The sequence below is a fragment of the Chelonia mydas genome, chromosome 1 (assembly GCF_015237465.2).
Source record: "Chelonia mydas isolate rCheMyd1 chromosome 1, rCheMyd1.pri.v2, whole genome shotgun sequence".
In the NCBI taxonomy this organism is placed as follows: domain Eukaryota; kingdom Metazoa; phylum Chordata; order Testudines; family Cheloniidae; genus Chelonia; species Chelonia mydas.
The window spans coordinates 6,233,627-6,247,678 of record NC_057849.1 but is presented as its reverse complement, the minus strand read 5'-3'; the positions used below and the strand labels follow the sequence as shown (position 1 = coordinate 6,247,678).

Below are 14,052 nucleotides of genomic sequence, written 5' to 3'. Positions count from 1 at the left end.
TGACTTCTGGGTACTCTTCTGGCTCTGTCAATTTGTTTCTTCACTTCAGCAGGTGGGTATTGTAGTTGTAAGAATGCTTGATAGAGATCTTGTAGATGTTTGTCTCTGTCTGAGGGATTGGAGCAAATGCGGTTGTTTCATAGAGCTTGGCTGTAGACGATGGATCATGTGGTGTGGTCTGGGTGAAAGCTGGAAGCATGTAGGTAGGAATAGCGGTCAGTAGGTTTCTGGTATAGGGTGGTGTTTATGTGACCATCGCTTATTAGCACCGTAGTGTCCAGGAAGTGGATCTCTTGTGTGGACTGGTCCAGGCTGAGGTTGATGGTGGGATAGAAATTGTTGAAATCATGGTGGAATTCCTCAAGGGCTTCTTTTCTATGGGTCCAGATGATGAAGATGTCATCAATATAGTGCAAGTAGAGTAGGGGCATTAGGGGACGAGAGCTGAGGAAGCGTTGTTCTAAGTCAGCCATAAAAATGTTAGCATACTGTGGGGCCATGCGGGTACCCATAGCAGTGCCGCTGATTTGAAGGTATACATTGTCCCCAAATGTGAAATAGTTATGGGTGAGGACAAAGTCACAAAGTTCAGCCACCAGGTTTGCCATGACATTATCGGGGATAGTGTTCCTGATGGCTTGTAGTCCATCTTTGTGTGGTATGTTGTTGTAGAGGGCTTCTACATTCATAGTGGTCAGGATGGTGTTTTCAGGAAGATCACCGATGGATTGTAGTTTCCTCAGGAAGTCAGTGGTGTCTTAAAGATTGCTGGGAGTGCTGGTAGCGTAGGGCCTGAGGAGGGAGTCTACATAGCCAGACAATCCCGCTGTCAGGGTGCCAATGCCTGAGATGATGGGGCATCCAGGATTTCCAGGTTTATGGATCTTGGGTAGCAGATAGAATGCCCCCCACCCCCTGCTCTCCTGCTGGTAATAGCCCATCTTAAGTGATCACTTTCCTTACAATGTGTATGATAACACCCACTTTTTTCATGTTCTGTGTGTATATAAATCTCCTCACTGTATTTTCCACTGAATGCATCCGATGAAGTGAGCTGTAGCTCATGAAAGCTTATGCTCAAATAAATTGGTTAGTCTCTAAGGTGCCACTAGTACTCCTTTTCTTTTTATGATGAGATAACTGGCCCTGTGGATATGTGAAAAGCGGTGGACATGATATATCTAGACTTTAGCAAAGCTTTTGTTACTGTCTCCCACAGTATACTTGCCAGCAAGTTAAAAAAATACGGATTGGATGAATGGACTATAAGGTGGATAGAAAGCTGGCTAGATTGTCAGGCTCAACAGGGAGTGATGAATGGGTTGATGTCTAGTTGGTAGCCACTATCAAGCACAGTGCCCCAGGGGTCTGTGCTGGGGCCATTTTTGTTCATCATTTTTCTTAATGTACTGGATGATGGGATGGATAGTAGCCTGAGCAAGTTCTCAGATGACACTAAGGTGACGGGAGAGGTAGATACGCTGGAGGGGAGGATTGAGCCAAAATAAATCTGATGAGTTTCAACAAGTACAATTTTAGAGTCCTGTACTTAGGAAGGAAGTATTCCGTTCACTGTTACAAGCTGGTGACTTTTTCTGCAGAAAAGGACATGGGGATTACTGTGGATAAGAAGCTGGATATGAGTCAGCAGTGTTCCCTTCTTGCCCAGAAGACTGACTGCTCATTGGGCTGCATTAGTAAGAGCATTGCCAGCAGATCAAGAGAAGTAATTATTCCCCTCGATTCAGCACTCCTGAGGCCACATCTGGAGTATTGTGTCCAGTTTTGGGCCCCCCACTACAGAAAGGATGTGGACAAATTGAAGGGAGACCATAGGAGGGCAATGAAAATTATTAGGGGCTACTGAATATGACTATCAAGGTTCCTTCCCCACTCTGAACTCTAGGGTACAGATGTGGGGACCTGCAGGAAAACCTCCTAAGCTTACTTTTACCAGATTAGGTTAAAACTTCCCCAAGGTACAAACTATTTTACCCTTTGCCCTTGGACTTCCACTGCCACCACCAAACTTTATCTGGGTTCCTGAAAAAATGTAGTTTGGAAACGTCTTTCCCCCCAAAATCCTCCCACCCCTTGCACCCCACTTCCTGGGGAAGCTTTGGTAAAAATCCTCACCAATTTGCATAGGTGACCACAGACCCAAACCCTTGGATCTTAGAACAATGAAAAAAGCATTCAGTTTCCTTACAAGAAGACTTTTCATAGAAGTAAAAAAGAATCACCTCTGTAAAATCAGGATGGTGAATACCTTACAGGGTAATTAGATTCAAAACATAGAGAATCCCTCTAGGCAAAACCTTAACTTACAAAAAAGACACACAGACAGAAATATTCATTCTATTCAGCACAGCTATTTTCCCAGCCATTTAAAGAAATAATAATCTAACACATACCTAGCTAGATTACTTACTAAATTCTAAACTCCATTCCAGTTCTGTCCCTGGCAAAAGCATCACACAGACAGACACAGATCCTTTGTTTTTCTCCCTCCACCCTGCTTTTGAAAGTATCTTGTCTCCTCATTGGTCATTTTGGTCAGGTGCCAGCGAGGTTACCTTTAGCTTCTTAACCCTTTACAGGTGAGAGGATTTTTCCTCTGGCCAGGAGGGATTTTAAAGGTGTTTACCCTTCCCTTTATATTTATGACAATGACTTAAGAGGAGGCTGCTGGGGCAGATGACTTACAAGGAGAGGCTGAGGGAACAGGGCTTATTTAGTTGGCAGAGGAAAAGACTGAGGGGGGATTTTACAGTAGCCTTTAACTACCTGAAGGGGGGTTCCAAAGAGGACAGAGCTCGGCTGTTCTCAGTTGTGGCAGATGACAGAACAAGGAGCAATGGTCTCAAGTTGCAGTGGGGGAGGTCTAGGTAGGATATTAAAAAACACTGTTTCACTAGGAGGGTGGTGAAACACTGGAATGCATTACCTAGGGAGGGGGTGGAATCTCCATCTTTTCACGTTTTTAAGGCCTGGCTTGAGAAAGCCTTAGCTGGGATGATTTAGTTGGGGCTGGTCGTGCTTTGAGCAAGGGGTTGGACTAGATGACCTCAGGAGGTCTTTTCCAACCCTGATATTCTATGATTCTATGAATCTATGCTCCCATCTCTGGATATTCCCTGTCATGAATGCCACTTTCTGTAGCTGCTTCTCCCTCCCTAAGATGCGGGGCTTCCAGCCCTCCTGGGCTCAAGATAGTCATTCCACGGTGGCAGCAGAGCCAGAAATCATCCCTCTACTGCAGGTCTCCCCCTTAGACCATGTATAGTTTGGCTGTCTACTCTTAGCCTCCCAGCACTTGCCCTCTCTGTTTTCTTGGCATTCTTCCTATGCAGCCCTTCCTCTGCCTTCCCTCTTAGGATTAACCCACCCATGGGCACCAGGACACCACAGATAACCGTCTCTGGGACATAAAAAAAGTTCACAGTCCATTTCTCACATGTCCCAGGCCCAGGGGTAATGGAGTATTACTTAAAATTTGGACCTCCATGACCCCTCCTTTTCCACCCAATACCCCTCACTGGCCAAGTTGGAAGACAGAGCAGTGTCAGAGAGCCTTGGGCCTCTTGGGGTGGGGGTGTGGGCCAAAAGCAGCCTCCAACCATGTCTCCACCCACTGGAAAGCCCCATCCAGAGCAGATGGAGGGTCCATGGCTCCCCACAGCTGCCCTCATGGCTTACACTGACCCACCTCCAGCTTCTGGTCTTGCCTGTGGGCGGGACCTCAGTCACCCAAGAGCTGAAACCGGGCCATTGTAAGACCCTCCCTTTGCCCTCTGTGTGGGGTCCTGGGGGAAGGGACATGGGCCAGGGGTTGGTTCCCCCCACCCCAGGCAGGTGGAGGCTCTGCAGCTCCCCTCAGCTTCCTGGGCTGCTCTTATCCAACTTGAACTCCAGCTTCTGGCCTGGCTGGGGGCATTACCTCAGAGTGAAGAGGAGGGGCAGGGGCCTGGGCCTGGGGAGAATGATGGATTTCCCAGGCCTGTCCACTCTCAAAAGTGGGAGGACCTTGGTCCCTTCTCCATCACCCTCCCTCATCTGGTGCTGCTGCCCAAGCCTTCAGCCTCCACAGGTCAGGCACCTATCCTGGCAGTGGCCACATTCTCTTAGCCTCTAGGTGGCAGGACCCTTCTCCCCATCATCTGCCCTTCCATCAGATTCAAGTCCTCCCTTCTGAGTCCAGCCTTCAAAGCCCTCCTGTCGAGCAACATCTCCCTCTGCTGGACCCAATGCACATGTCCTCACCTTGCTCTTCCAAGCTGCTATTTGTTCTTGGCTGCCGTGTTACTTCCGCCACGGTCGGCATCCATTATCCTGGGTCTTGCCCTGCAGCTCCCTGCTATAGTCTTGCCCTGGCTCCTACACTGTCCCAACTCCTGGCTCTGATCTGCTCCTGCTCCCCACCTCTGCCTTCTTCCTCAGTGCTGCTGCTCTGCCTCCGGCCCAGCTCTGCCTTCTGGGCTGTTTTTCTGGACCCTCTTGTCTGGAGTTGCCAGATTTTTGCTACATTCATCCCCCAATAGCACTTAAAAACTAACCTAAAAGAAGCCCAATCCTTCTTTAAACAAACCTTTTATTTTTTATTAACACATTGGTGTATATGTCAAGTAACAAGTGAAAATTTTCATTAAATACCTAGTACAAATTAGATATTTATTTTCTTTAAAAACTACAAGGCACAGAAGGAATTTGTCCACCTTAGGAACAAAGCTATGAGATGACAATCAAATTCAACCCTCCACCCCACCCCACTGGTACTTGTATCCTGATTGAGGACTGGTAACTTTTTCAGACAAATCACAGAATGATGGTGATAAAACAACCCAGAAAGAGACTAAAATGTATGTAGTACAAAAACTATAGTAAAATTATTATGGTATTTATTTCTAATGGCATTCAAGGATGGTAGTCAATCTCCATATGATATGTTGAATTAGTATGTTACTGTTAGTCTCTGAAATGCAACATTTCATCCTCGCTGTCTTAGTTGGAAGAAGAATGCTTCTGGTGCTGGTCATACATCAGCAGAAACCATTCAGTTATTTCTTTTGTTGGTGCAAACTGTTCGTAAGAGAAGTTGTGTCGATGCTTATACACCCTAACATGAAGAATGTTTTCTAAAAATTTCTCCTGCATCTTATTGTGCAGTTTTGTTTTTATCAAGTTCATTTGAGAAACAGTCTTTGAACTGCAGTGTTGCAAAAAGGTAGAGACAGCCACAAAAGAGGAAACAGCCAAGTTCAATAAAGTCTTTGTCCCCAGCAGCATCCATGTGTTGACAACTTCAGCTCAAAACTGCTCAACTTGGTTGTCCTGAGTATGAGGCCAGTGAACCATCGGCAAAACTCTCCACTGCTGCTCCAATTTTCCAAGGTGTTCACAAGCCAACGGCAAAAATGAGATATTAGCCAATCAAGCTCGTGCAGGGCTGAGTGCAGTAGAAGGACTTAATGCTGGAAGTGATTTTATCACCTGGATGTTTGGTGATAATCCTTGTTTCACCTGTTTCCCAAACTCCAACGTGAAATTTCAACAATTTACTACTCTTGATATCTTCGACAACGGGAATGGTTAGGGTGTGCTTTGAAAGGTCGAGCTGAAAGAAACTGTGCAAAGTGGTAAGTAACTTGAAACGAAGGCGATATCATAGTTTAACACATCAGGCCGGTTCTCAAAAACACACAGTTTCACAACTCTCACCAACAAGCTCTAGCCTCAATTCCTGCAGCAACTTTACTATCTTTGCACTTTCAAACTGAAATATTAAAAATTAAAAGTAGAAAAATCAGGTAAATTTAGTTCACCAGATCGCTGTTCAGCACTGTAGTTTCTTTCTTTGTCTTTAGCTATGTCAAAGTGTAGCTTCAGTTTGTCGAACTGATTAAGAACCCTGTTCACACAGGAACTAATGTAAACTCACCTTCTGTCAGAAAAGTGGAGTATCTTCTGGTGGTCTGGTAGTCACAGAAAGGCCGAATGACAGGGTGTGTGGGATTGGGGGCTGATCGGTGCTGCTAAAAGAAATCAGGTGATGGTCAGAGAGAGGGAACTCGGCATCAGAGAGAGCAGGGCTTCGTGATGTTAAGTGTGAGAAGCTTCTCAGACGCTGAACTTCCATAATGCTGAACTCAGCAGAACTGTTACAGAGCACCCTTGATTAATGAGCAAATGTCCTTTCACCTTTTGGTACAGCCTTAAAGTCAGTGGCCCCCAGCAACTACCTTCTGCAGGGGTATTTGCCCACTTTATCACGAAGCTCTTTGGTTTTAACTCCATAAATGATAGGGTTGAGCATGGGAGGGACAAGGAGATAGAAGTTAGCAAAGGTGACATGCACATGGGAAGCAATTCCCTGGCCAAACCTCTGTGTCAGGTAGGTAAAGAGGCAGGAAGTATAAGACATCAGCATCACACAGATGTGGGATGTGCAGGTGTTAAGGGCTTTCTGGTGGGCTTTCTTGGAGGAGATTCTGAGGACAGCCCTGATGATCAGACTGTAGGACAGGGCAATAAGCGTCAGGTCTAACCCAATGACCACAAATGCTACCACCAAGCCGTACATCCTGTTGACTGTGAAGTCCCCACATGACATCTTTGCCACAGCCATGTGCTCGCAATACATGTGGGGGATGGTACGGTTCGCACAGAATGGCAGCCTGCTCACGAGTAAGGGCATTGGAAGAATAAAGAAAACAGCTCTTATCAAACCCACAAGCCCTAGCTTAGCTATTCGTTCATTGGTGAGGATCGTGGCATATCTCAGAGGGTTACATATAGCAACGTAACGATCGAAGGCCATTGTCACGAGGACAGCTGACTGCATAACAGAAACTGCGTGAATGAAGAACATCTGGGTGAGGCAGCCACCCACAGTAATGCCTTTCAAATTAAACCATAATATACACAGTGCCTTTGGCATGACGGAGGTAGACATGCCAATGTCTGTGAGAGCCAGCATACAGAGCAGCAGGTACATCGGCTTGTGCAGGATCTGCTCTTTGCCTACAACAAACAGAACCATGGAATTTCCTAACAGGCCAATAATGTAGAATGTAGAGAAAGGGATGGAAATCCAGATGTGAGCAGCTTCCAGGCCTGGGATGCCCATTAGGATAAATGGTGAAGGGTCAGATGGGGTGAGGTTGAAAGCTGCCATGTGGTAGTTGATGCATTGATCGGGCTCAAAAATGCTCAAGGTGCCTGTGAAGGGAGAGAAGCAAAGCAAGGGGGTTTACACAATTTATAAGAAATGGCACGGTAAATATTTTATAGTTATTAACAATCTAGAAAGAGGGGTGAGCAGTGAGGTGGGGACATTTACAGATGGCACCAGATTATTTAGGTGATACTCAAGTCCAGAGAAGTCCTCAGAAGGAGCTAACCAATCCAGGTGAATGGGTAGTACGATGGCATATAAACTTGGATGTCAAGAACTGGAGGGAATTGGAGGGAAAAATGTGTACTCCTCAAACATCTAATTTGTCTATATGAATTCAGTACAGGGATCTGGGTGTCACATTACAGAGCTTTGGGAAGTCCTACTCACACTGAAAGCACAGAGGAAACTAAGGAAAACATTGGGATCCAGGAGGAGTGGGATGGGAAATCATACAGAAAATACAATGCCATGAGATCAGTCAGTCGATGTTTCACCCTCATCTGGACTCTTCTGTGTAGTACTGGGCACGCTTCTCACACAGGGTATTGCAGAGCTAGAGGGGTTCACAGAAGGGCAACGAGAATGATCAAGTGCCTGGGGAAACTCTCATATAGAGGGAGATTGATGAGACTGGGATTGTTACCTTACAAAGCAGATGAGTAAGAGGGGATATGAGAAAAGTCTATAAATTACTGACTTGTAGAGAGGTTTCAGAGGGATGACTGGTAGAGCGTAGATTGAGAATGTGTTTTCCCTGTCTGATAATTCAAGATAAAGAGGACATTCAATTAAACTGAAATGTGGCAAATCCAAAACAGATAAAAAAAGAATGCTTTCTTCACCTGATGCTTAATTAAACTGAGGAACTCATTGTCATAAGACATAACTGGCCCCATGAGCTAAGCAAAGATCAGGAAGTGTTTGAACATTTACATGGATAGTGAGATCAGTTACAATAGTTACAGCAAAATAAATATTTTGGAAAGCCCATACACCAATGTGTTTCAGCGAACAAGCCAATCTCTAGCTGTTAGTCATTAGGGAGACACTCTCATGATGGTCAGTCATCCCCTCATCTGCCCACTGCTGGGTTTCTTACACCTTCTTCTACATCACTGGGAAATGTCACTGTCAGACAGAAGACACTGGACTAGATGGACCATAGGTCTGATCCATGATGCAATTCCTATGTTGGAAAGGAGTCAAGTTTCTCCCATGGAAACAGACATTATCTTGCTGATCTATGACTTTGTGCTCAACAGATGGACACAAAGAGCACAAGGGTCTTGCTATTTAGGGCTACAGGCCCGCACCTCTGTTACTTCCTTTCTTTCTTTTGGTGAGACACTTTCTTGCAGGCACCCAGCTTTGCATGAGACATAATGATGCTGGTCTCTATCATGGGGAGTGCAATGATTCTGAACAAGATTTGGGGGTGTGAAGGGATAATTAGCTAAACATGAGACTCCCAGTGTTACCATGTGGACAAAATAGCTAATGCGATCCTGGGGTGATAACTGGGGGAATCTCAAGTAGGAGCAGAGAAATTATTTTGCCTTTGTATTTGGTGCTACAGCACCTGCTACTGGAATCCCATTCTTGGTGTCCACAGTTCAAGAAGGAGGGTTCATAGCCAAGCCACAAGAATACGGAAAGAATTAAACACCTGACTTAGAGTGTTAAGGGGAGACTTGGTCACAGTCTCTAAGTACCTACATGGGGAACAAATATTTAATGTGAGCTCTTCATTCTAGGAGAGGAAGGTCTAACACTATCCAAGGGCTGGAAGTTTAAGTTAGACATTCTGACTGGAGATAAGGTATACGCTTTTCAAATGGTGAGAGTAATTAACCATGGGAAGAATTTTTAAACCAAGATTGGATGTTTCTCTCCAACAATGGGTCTCAGCATTTCCAGACTACTGTATCCCTTTCAGGAGTCTGATTTGTTTTGCGTACCCCAAGTTTCACCTCACCTAATAACTACTTGTTTACGAAATCAGACATAAAAATACTCAAGTGACACAGCATTCTCTTACTGCAAAATTGCTTACTTTCTAATTTTTACTATGTGCTTATAAAGTAAATAAATTGGAATACAAATATTTTACTTATATTTTGGTGTATAGTATATAGAGCAGTCTAAACAAGTCTGTATGAAATATTAGTTTGTACCGACTTAGCTACTACTTTTCATGTAGCTTGTTGTAAAATTAGGCAAATATCTAGAGGAGTTGACATACCCCCTGGAAGGCCTCTGTGCACCCCTAGGGGTACGTATACCCTTGTTGAGAACCACTGCTCTAAAAGACCTTCTCTAGTTCAAACACAAACTATTTCAAAGCAGGTCTCTGGCCTGTGTTATGCGGGAGGTCAAAATACATGAGCACAAACGTCCCTTCTGGCCTTGGAATCTACGAATATGTCCCCAGGGGGCAACTGGGGACATTTTGCCGCACACCTGTGCCTGAGCTTACTGAAGGCATTTTTTCTGTTCATGACAGAGGTGAATTTAGCCCTATGGGGAGAAATTCTCCTGTGATTGTGGTGCCTGGGAGATGTGACAATAGGTGTGTATTTCATGAGGCTGCGGGATCCCGTGACACACTACATGGATGAATGTTTTAGGTGAGAAAAAGAATGACCTGAGCCCATAAAATCTCTGTGCTGAGGAATATATGTACACGCATCACCGTGAATGGCTAACAGAGCTGGCTTAGAAATGATCCCAGAGTTTCCTGGGTTTAACGTCTGTCTCCCAGTGGTCCATTGTTTCAGGCATCTGCCAGTGGTTCCTGCACACGGCAGCTGTATTTATCCAGGCCCTCACGTGTCCCAGAGTTTCCAGCCCTCCTTATGTAATGTGAAAACTTCTCGGCTTGTGAGTTGGTCCCGTGTAGTAGTCCCCGAAGCTTCATGCGGTGTCTATGGGTGCAGCACAAGTGCCCTGGTATTTGCCGCTCGTGTGTGAGCTTCTCACTGGTGAGATGCAGTAACTGATCTCCCCCCAGCCAAGGGAGCTGGTGTGATGGGAGGCACCTAACCCACTGCAGAGGAAGAGTTGTGGCAGGCATAGGGCAGCTCGGAGGTTGGGGGAGCCAGGGATGACTGGGGAGTATGAGGCAGACACTAGCGCCCAGCGTGCTGTTGGAATCAGGGCACCCTGAGATGGGGAAGGAGAGTATGAACAGGAGCTTGGAGTATAATGGGAGACTGAACCATCTGAGAAGCAAAGATCAATGGTTCTTTTCACCGGTGAAGTGCCTGAAGTTATTTAACAACAACAACAATTGGAAACGAAACAGAGTAAAGGTTGTGACACTCAGGGTGCAGCTCTGTGGCTTGCCAGGGAAGAGAGACCCTGAGACCCACCCACATGCATTCAAGGCCAGGAAAGTTCCCAGTGTTGGCCCTGGACCAACAATCACAAAGGAAAATCCAATTTCAACAGCTCTGTCTGCCTGAGCATGTAAACATTGCTCCCCACCCCCACAACACCCAGTGTTTGCTCGCCTGTCGATGTACTCCCTGCTCCCGGTCACCACACGAATCAGTGCTGTCCACCTGTCCGTGTAGCCCTTGCCTGCCCCACTGCCCACAGCACTGGCCACCTATCCAAATACAGCCCACTCCCACAACCCCCAACGTTTGCTCACCTGTACATGAACACCTCCTGCCTACCCCACAACCCCCAGTACTTCCCACCTGTCCGTGTAAATCCTGCTCCCAGCCCCCACAACCCCCAGCGTTTGCTCGCCTGCCTGAGTACACCTCGCGCCTGTCCCACAACACTGAACACCTCCCGCCTGTCCATGTATGTCCCTCATCCCCACAACTCTCACTATTGCCAAACAGTGATTCCACTAACCCAGGACAAAAACCAGGTTCCAGACCCCACAGCGACAGCTCACAGAAATAACTCCTCAGTCTAGGATAATCTCACTGTCTGCCTGCACAGGGCAACAAGGCAGATCCGCCTGAACTGGGGTGAAGGGAACCCCAGCAGCAGGGGCTCAGCCTATGCAGGGAAGGAGAGAGGGACAGACCCGGTGGGAGGGAGAGAGGACGTGGAGACTAAAAAGAACCAGCATGTGTAACTCTTCATAGAATCATAGAATCATAGAATATCAGGGTTGGAAGGGACCTCAGGAGATCATCTAGTTCAACCCCCTGCTCGAAGCAGGACCAATCCCCAATCAAATCATCCCAGCCAGGGCTTTGTCAAGCCTGACCTTAAAGACTTCCAAGGAAGGAGATTCTACCACCTCCCTAGGTAACACATTCCAGTGTTTCACCACCCTCCTAGTGAAAAAGTTTTTCCTAGTATCCAATCTAAATCTCCCCCACTACAACTTGAGACCATTACTCCTTGTTCTATCATCTGCTACCACTGAGAACAGTCTAGAGCCATCCTCTTTGGAACTCCCTTTCAGGTAGTTGAAAGGAGCTATCAAATCCTCCCCCTCATTCTTCTCTTCTGTAGACTAAACATCCCCAGTTCCCTCAGCCTCTCCTCATAAGTCATGTGTTCCAGTCCCCTAATCATTTTTGTTGCCCTCCGCTGGACTCTTCCCATTTTTTCCACATCCTTCTTGTAGTGTGGGGCCCAAAACTGGACACAGTACTCCAGATGAGGCCTCACCAGTGTCGAATAGAGGGGAACGATCATGTCCCTCGATCTGCTGGCAATGCCCCTACTTATACATCCCAAAATGCCATTGGCCTTCTTGGCAACAAGGGCACACTGCTGACTCATATCCAGCTTCTCGTCCACTGTAACCCCTAGGTCCATTTCCGCAGAACTGCTGCCTAGCCATTCGGTCCCTAGTCTGTAGCGGTGCATTGGGTTCTTCCGTCCTAAGTGCAGGACCCTGCACTTATCCTTATTGAACCTCATCAGATTTCTTTTGGCCCAATCCTCCAATTTGTCTAGGTCCCTCTGTATCCTATCCCTGCTCTCCAGCGTATCTACCACTCCTCCCAGTTTAGTATCATCCGCAAATTTGCTGAGAGTGCAATCCACACCATCCTCCAGATCATTTATGAAGATATTGAACAAAACCGGCCCCAGGACCGACCCCTGGGGCACTCCACTTGACACCGGCTGCCAACTAGACATGGAGCCATTGATCACTACCCGTTGAGCCTGACAATCTAGCCAACTTTCTACCCACCTTATAGTGCATTCATCCAGCCCATACTTCTTTAACTTGCTGACAAGAATACTGTGGGAGACTGTGTCAAAAGCTTTGCTAAAGTCAAGAAACAATACATCCACTGCTTTCCCTTCATCCACAGAACCAGTAATCTCATCACAGAAGGCGATTAGATTAGTCAGGCATGACCTTCCCTTGGTGAATCCATGCTGACTGTTCCTGATCACTTTCCTCTCGTGTAAGTGCTTCAGGATTGATTCCTTGAGGACCTGCTCCATGATTTTTCCGGGGACTGAGGTGAGGCTGACTGGCCTGTAGTTCCCCGGATCCTCCTTCTTCCCTTTTTTAAAGATTGGCACTACATTAGCCTTTTCCCAGTCATCTGGGACTTCCCCCATTCACCACGAGTTTTCAAAGATAATGGCCAATGGCTCTGCAATCACATCCGCCAATTCCTTTAGCACTCTCGGATGCAACTCGTCCGGCCCCATGGACTTGTGCACGTCCAGCTTTTCTAAATAGTCCCTAACCACCTCTTTCTCCACAGAGGGTTGGCCATCTACTCCCCATGTTGTGATGTCCAGCGCAGCAGTCTGGGGGCTGTCCTTGTTAGTGAAGACAGAGGCAAAGAAAGCATTGAGCACATTAGCTTTTTCCACATCCTCTGTCACTAGGTTGCCTCCCTCATTCAGTAAGGGGCCCACACTTTCCTTGACTTTCTTCTTGTTGCCAACATACCTGAAGAAACCCTTCTTGTTACTCTTGACATCTCTTGCTAGCTGCAGCTCCAGGTGCGATTTGGCCCTCCTGATTTCATTCCTACATGCCCGAGCAATATTTTTATACTCTTCCCTGGTCATATGTCCAAACTTCCACTTCTTGTAAGCTTCTTTTTTATGTTTAAGATCTGCTAGGATTTCACTGTTAAGCCAAGCTGGTCGCCTGCCATATTTACTATTCTTTCGACTCATCGGGATGGTTTGTCCCTGTAACCTCAACAGGGATTCCTTGAAATACAGCCTGTTCTCCTGGACTCCTTTCCCCTTCATGTTAGTCCCCCAGGGGATCCTACCCATCCGCTCCCTGAGGGAGTCGAAGTCTGCTTTCCTGAAGTCCAGGGTCCGTATCCTGCTGCTTACCTTTCTTCCCTGTGTCAGGATCCTGAACTCAACCAACTCATGGTCACTGCCTCCCAGATTTCCGTCCACTTTTGCTTCCCCCACTAATTCTTCCCTGTTTGTGAGCAGCAGGTCAAGAAAAGGTCCCCCCCTAGTTGGCTCCTCTAGCACTTGCACCAGGAAATTGTCCCCTACGCTTTCCAAAAACTTCCTGGATTGTCTGTGCAGCGCTGTATTGCTCTCCCAGCAGATATCAGGGTGATTGAAGTCTCCCATGAGAACCAGGGCGTGCGATCTAGTAGCTTCTGCAAGTTGCCGGAAGAAAGCCTCATCCACCTCATCCCCCTGGTCCGGTGGTCTATAGCAGGCTCCCACCACAACATCACTCTTGTTGCTCACACTTCTAAACTTAATCCAGAGACTCTCAGGTTTTTCTGCAGTTTCGTACCGGAGCTCTGAGCAGTCATACTGCTCTCTTACATACAGTGCTACTCCCCCACCTTTTCTGCCCTTTTCTTCCTCAAAAGACCCAAAGCTTTAATGTATTGCAGCCTGTTAGAAACCCAGACACCCCTTCCTGAGGCTGCTTTTCCATCTTGGCA

At 46.7% G+C, this 14,052-nt stretch overlaps 1 protein-coding gene across 1 annotated transcript; it reads right to left on the bottom strand.

Annotated features, from left to right (window-relative positions):
• Positions 1-6,235: 6,235 nt before the first annotated feature.
• Positions 6,236-7,174, bottom strand: LOC119565163 (putative olfactory receptor 52P1). Its single transcript, XM_037889613.1, has one exon. It carries the CDS (start codon positions 7,172-7,174, stop codon positions 6,236-6,238), a length of 939 nt encoding a protein of 312 aa, XP_037745541.1.
• Between the last annotated feature and the right edge of the window lie 6,878 nt (positions 7,175-14,052).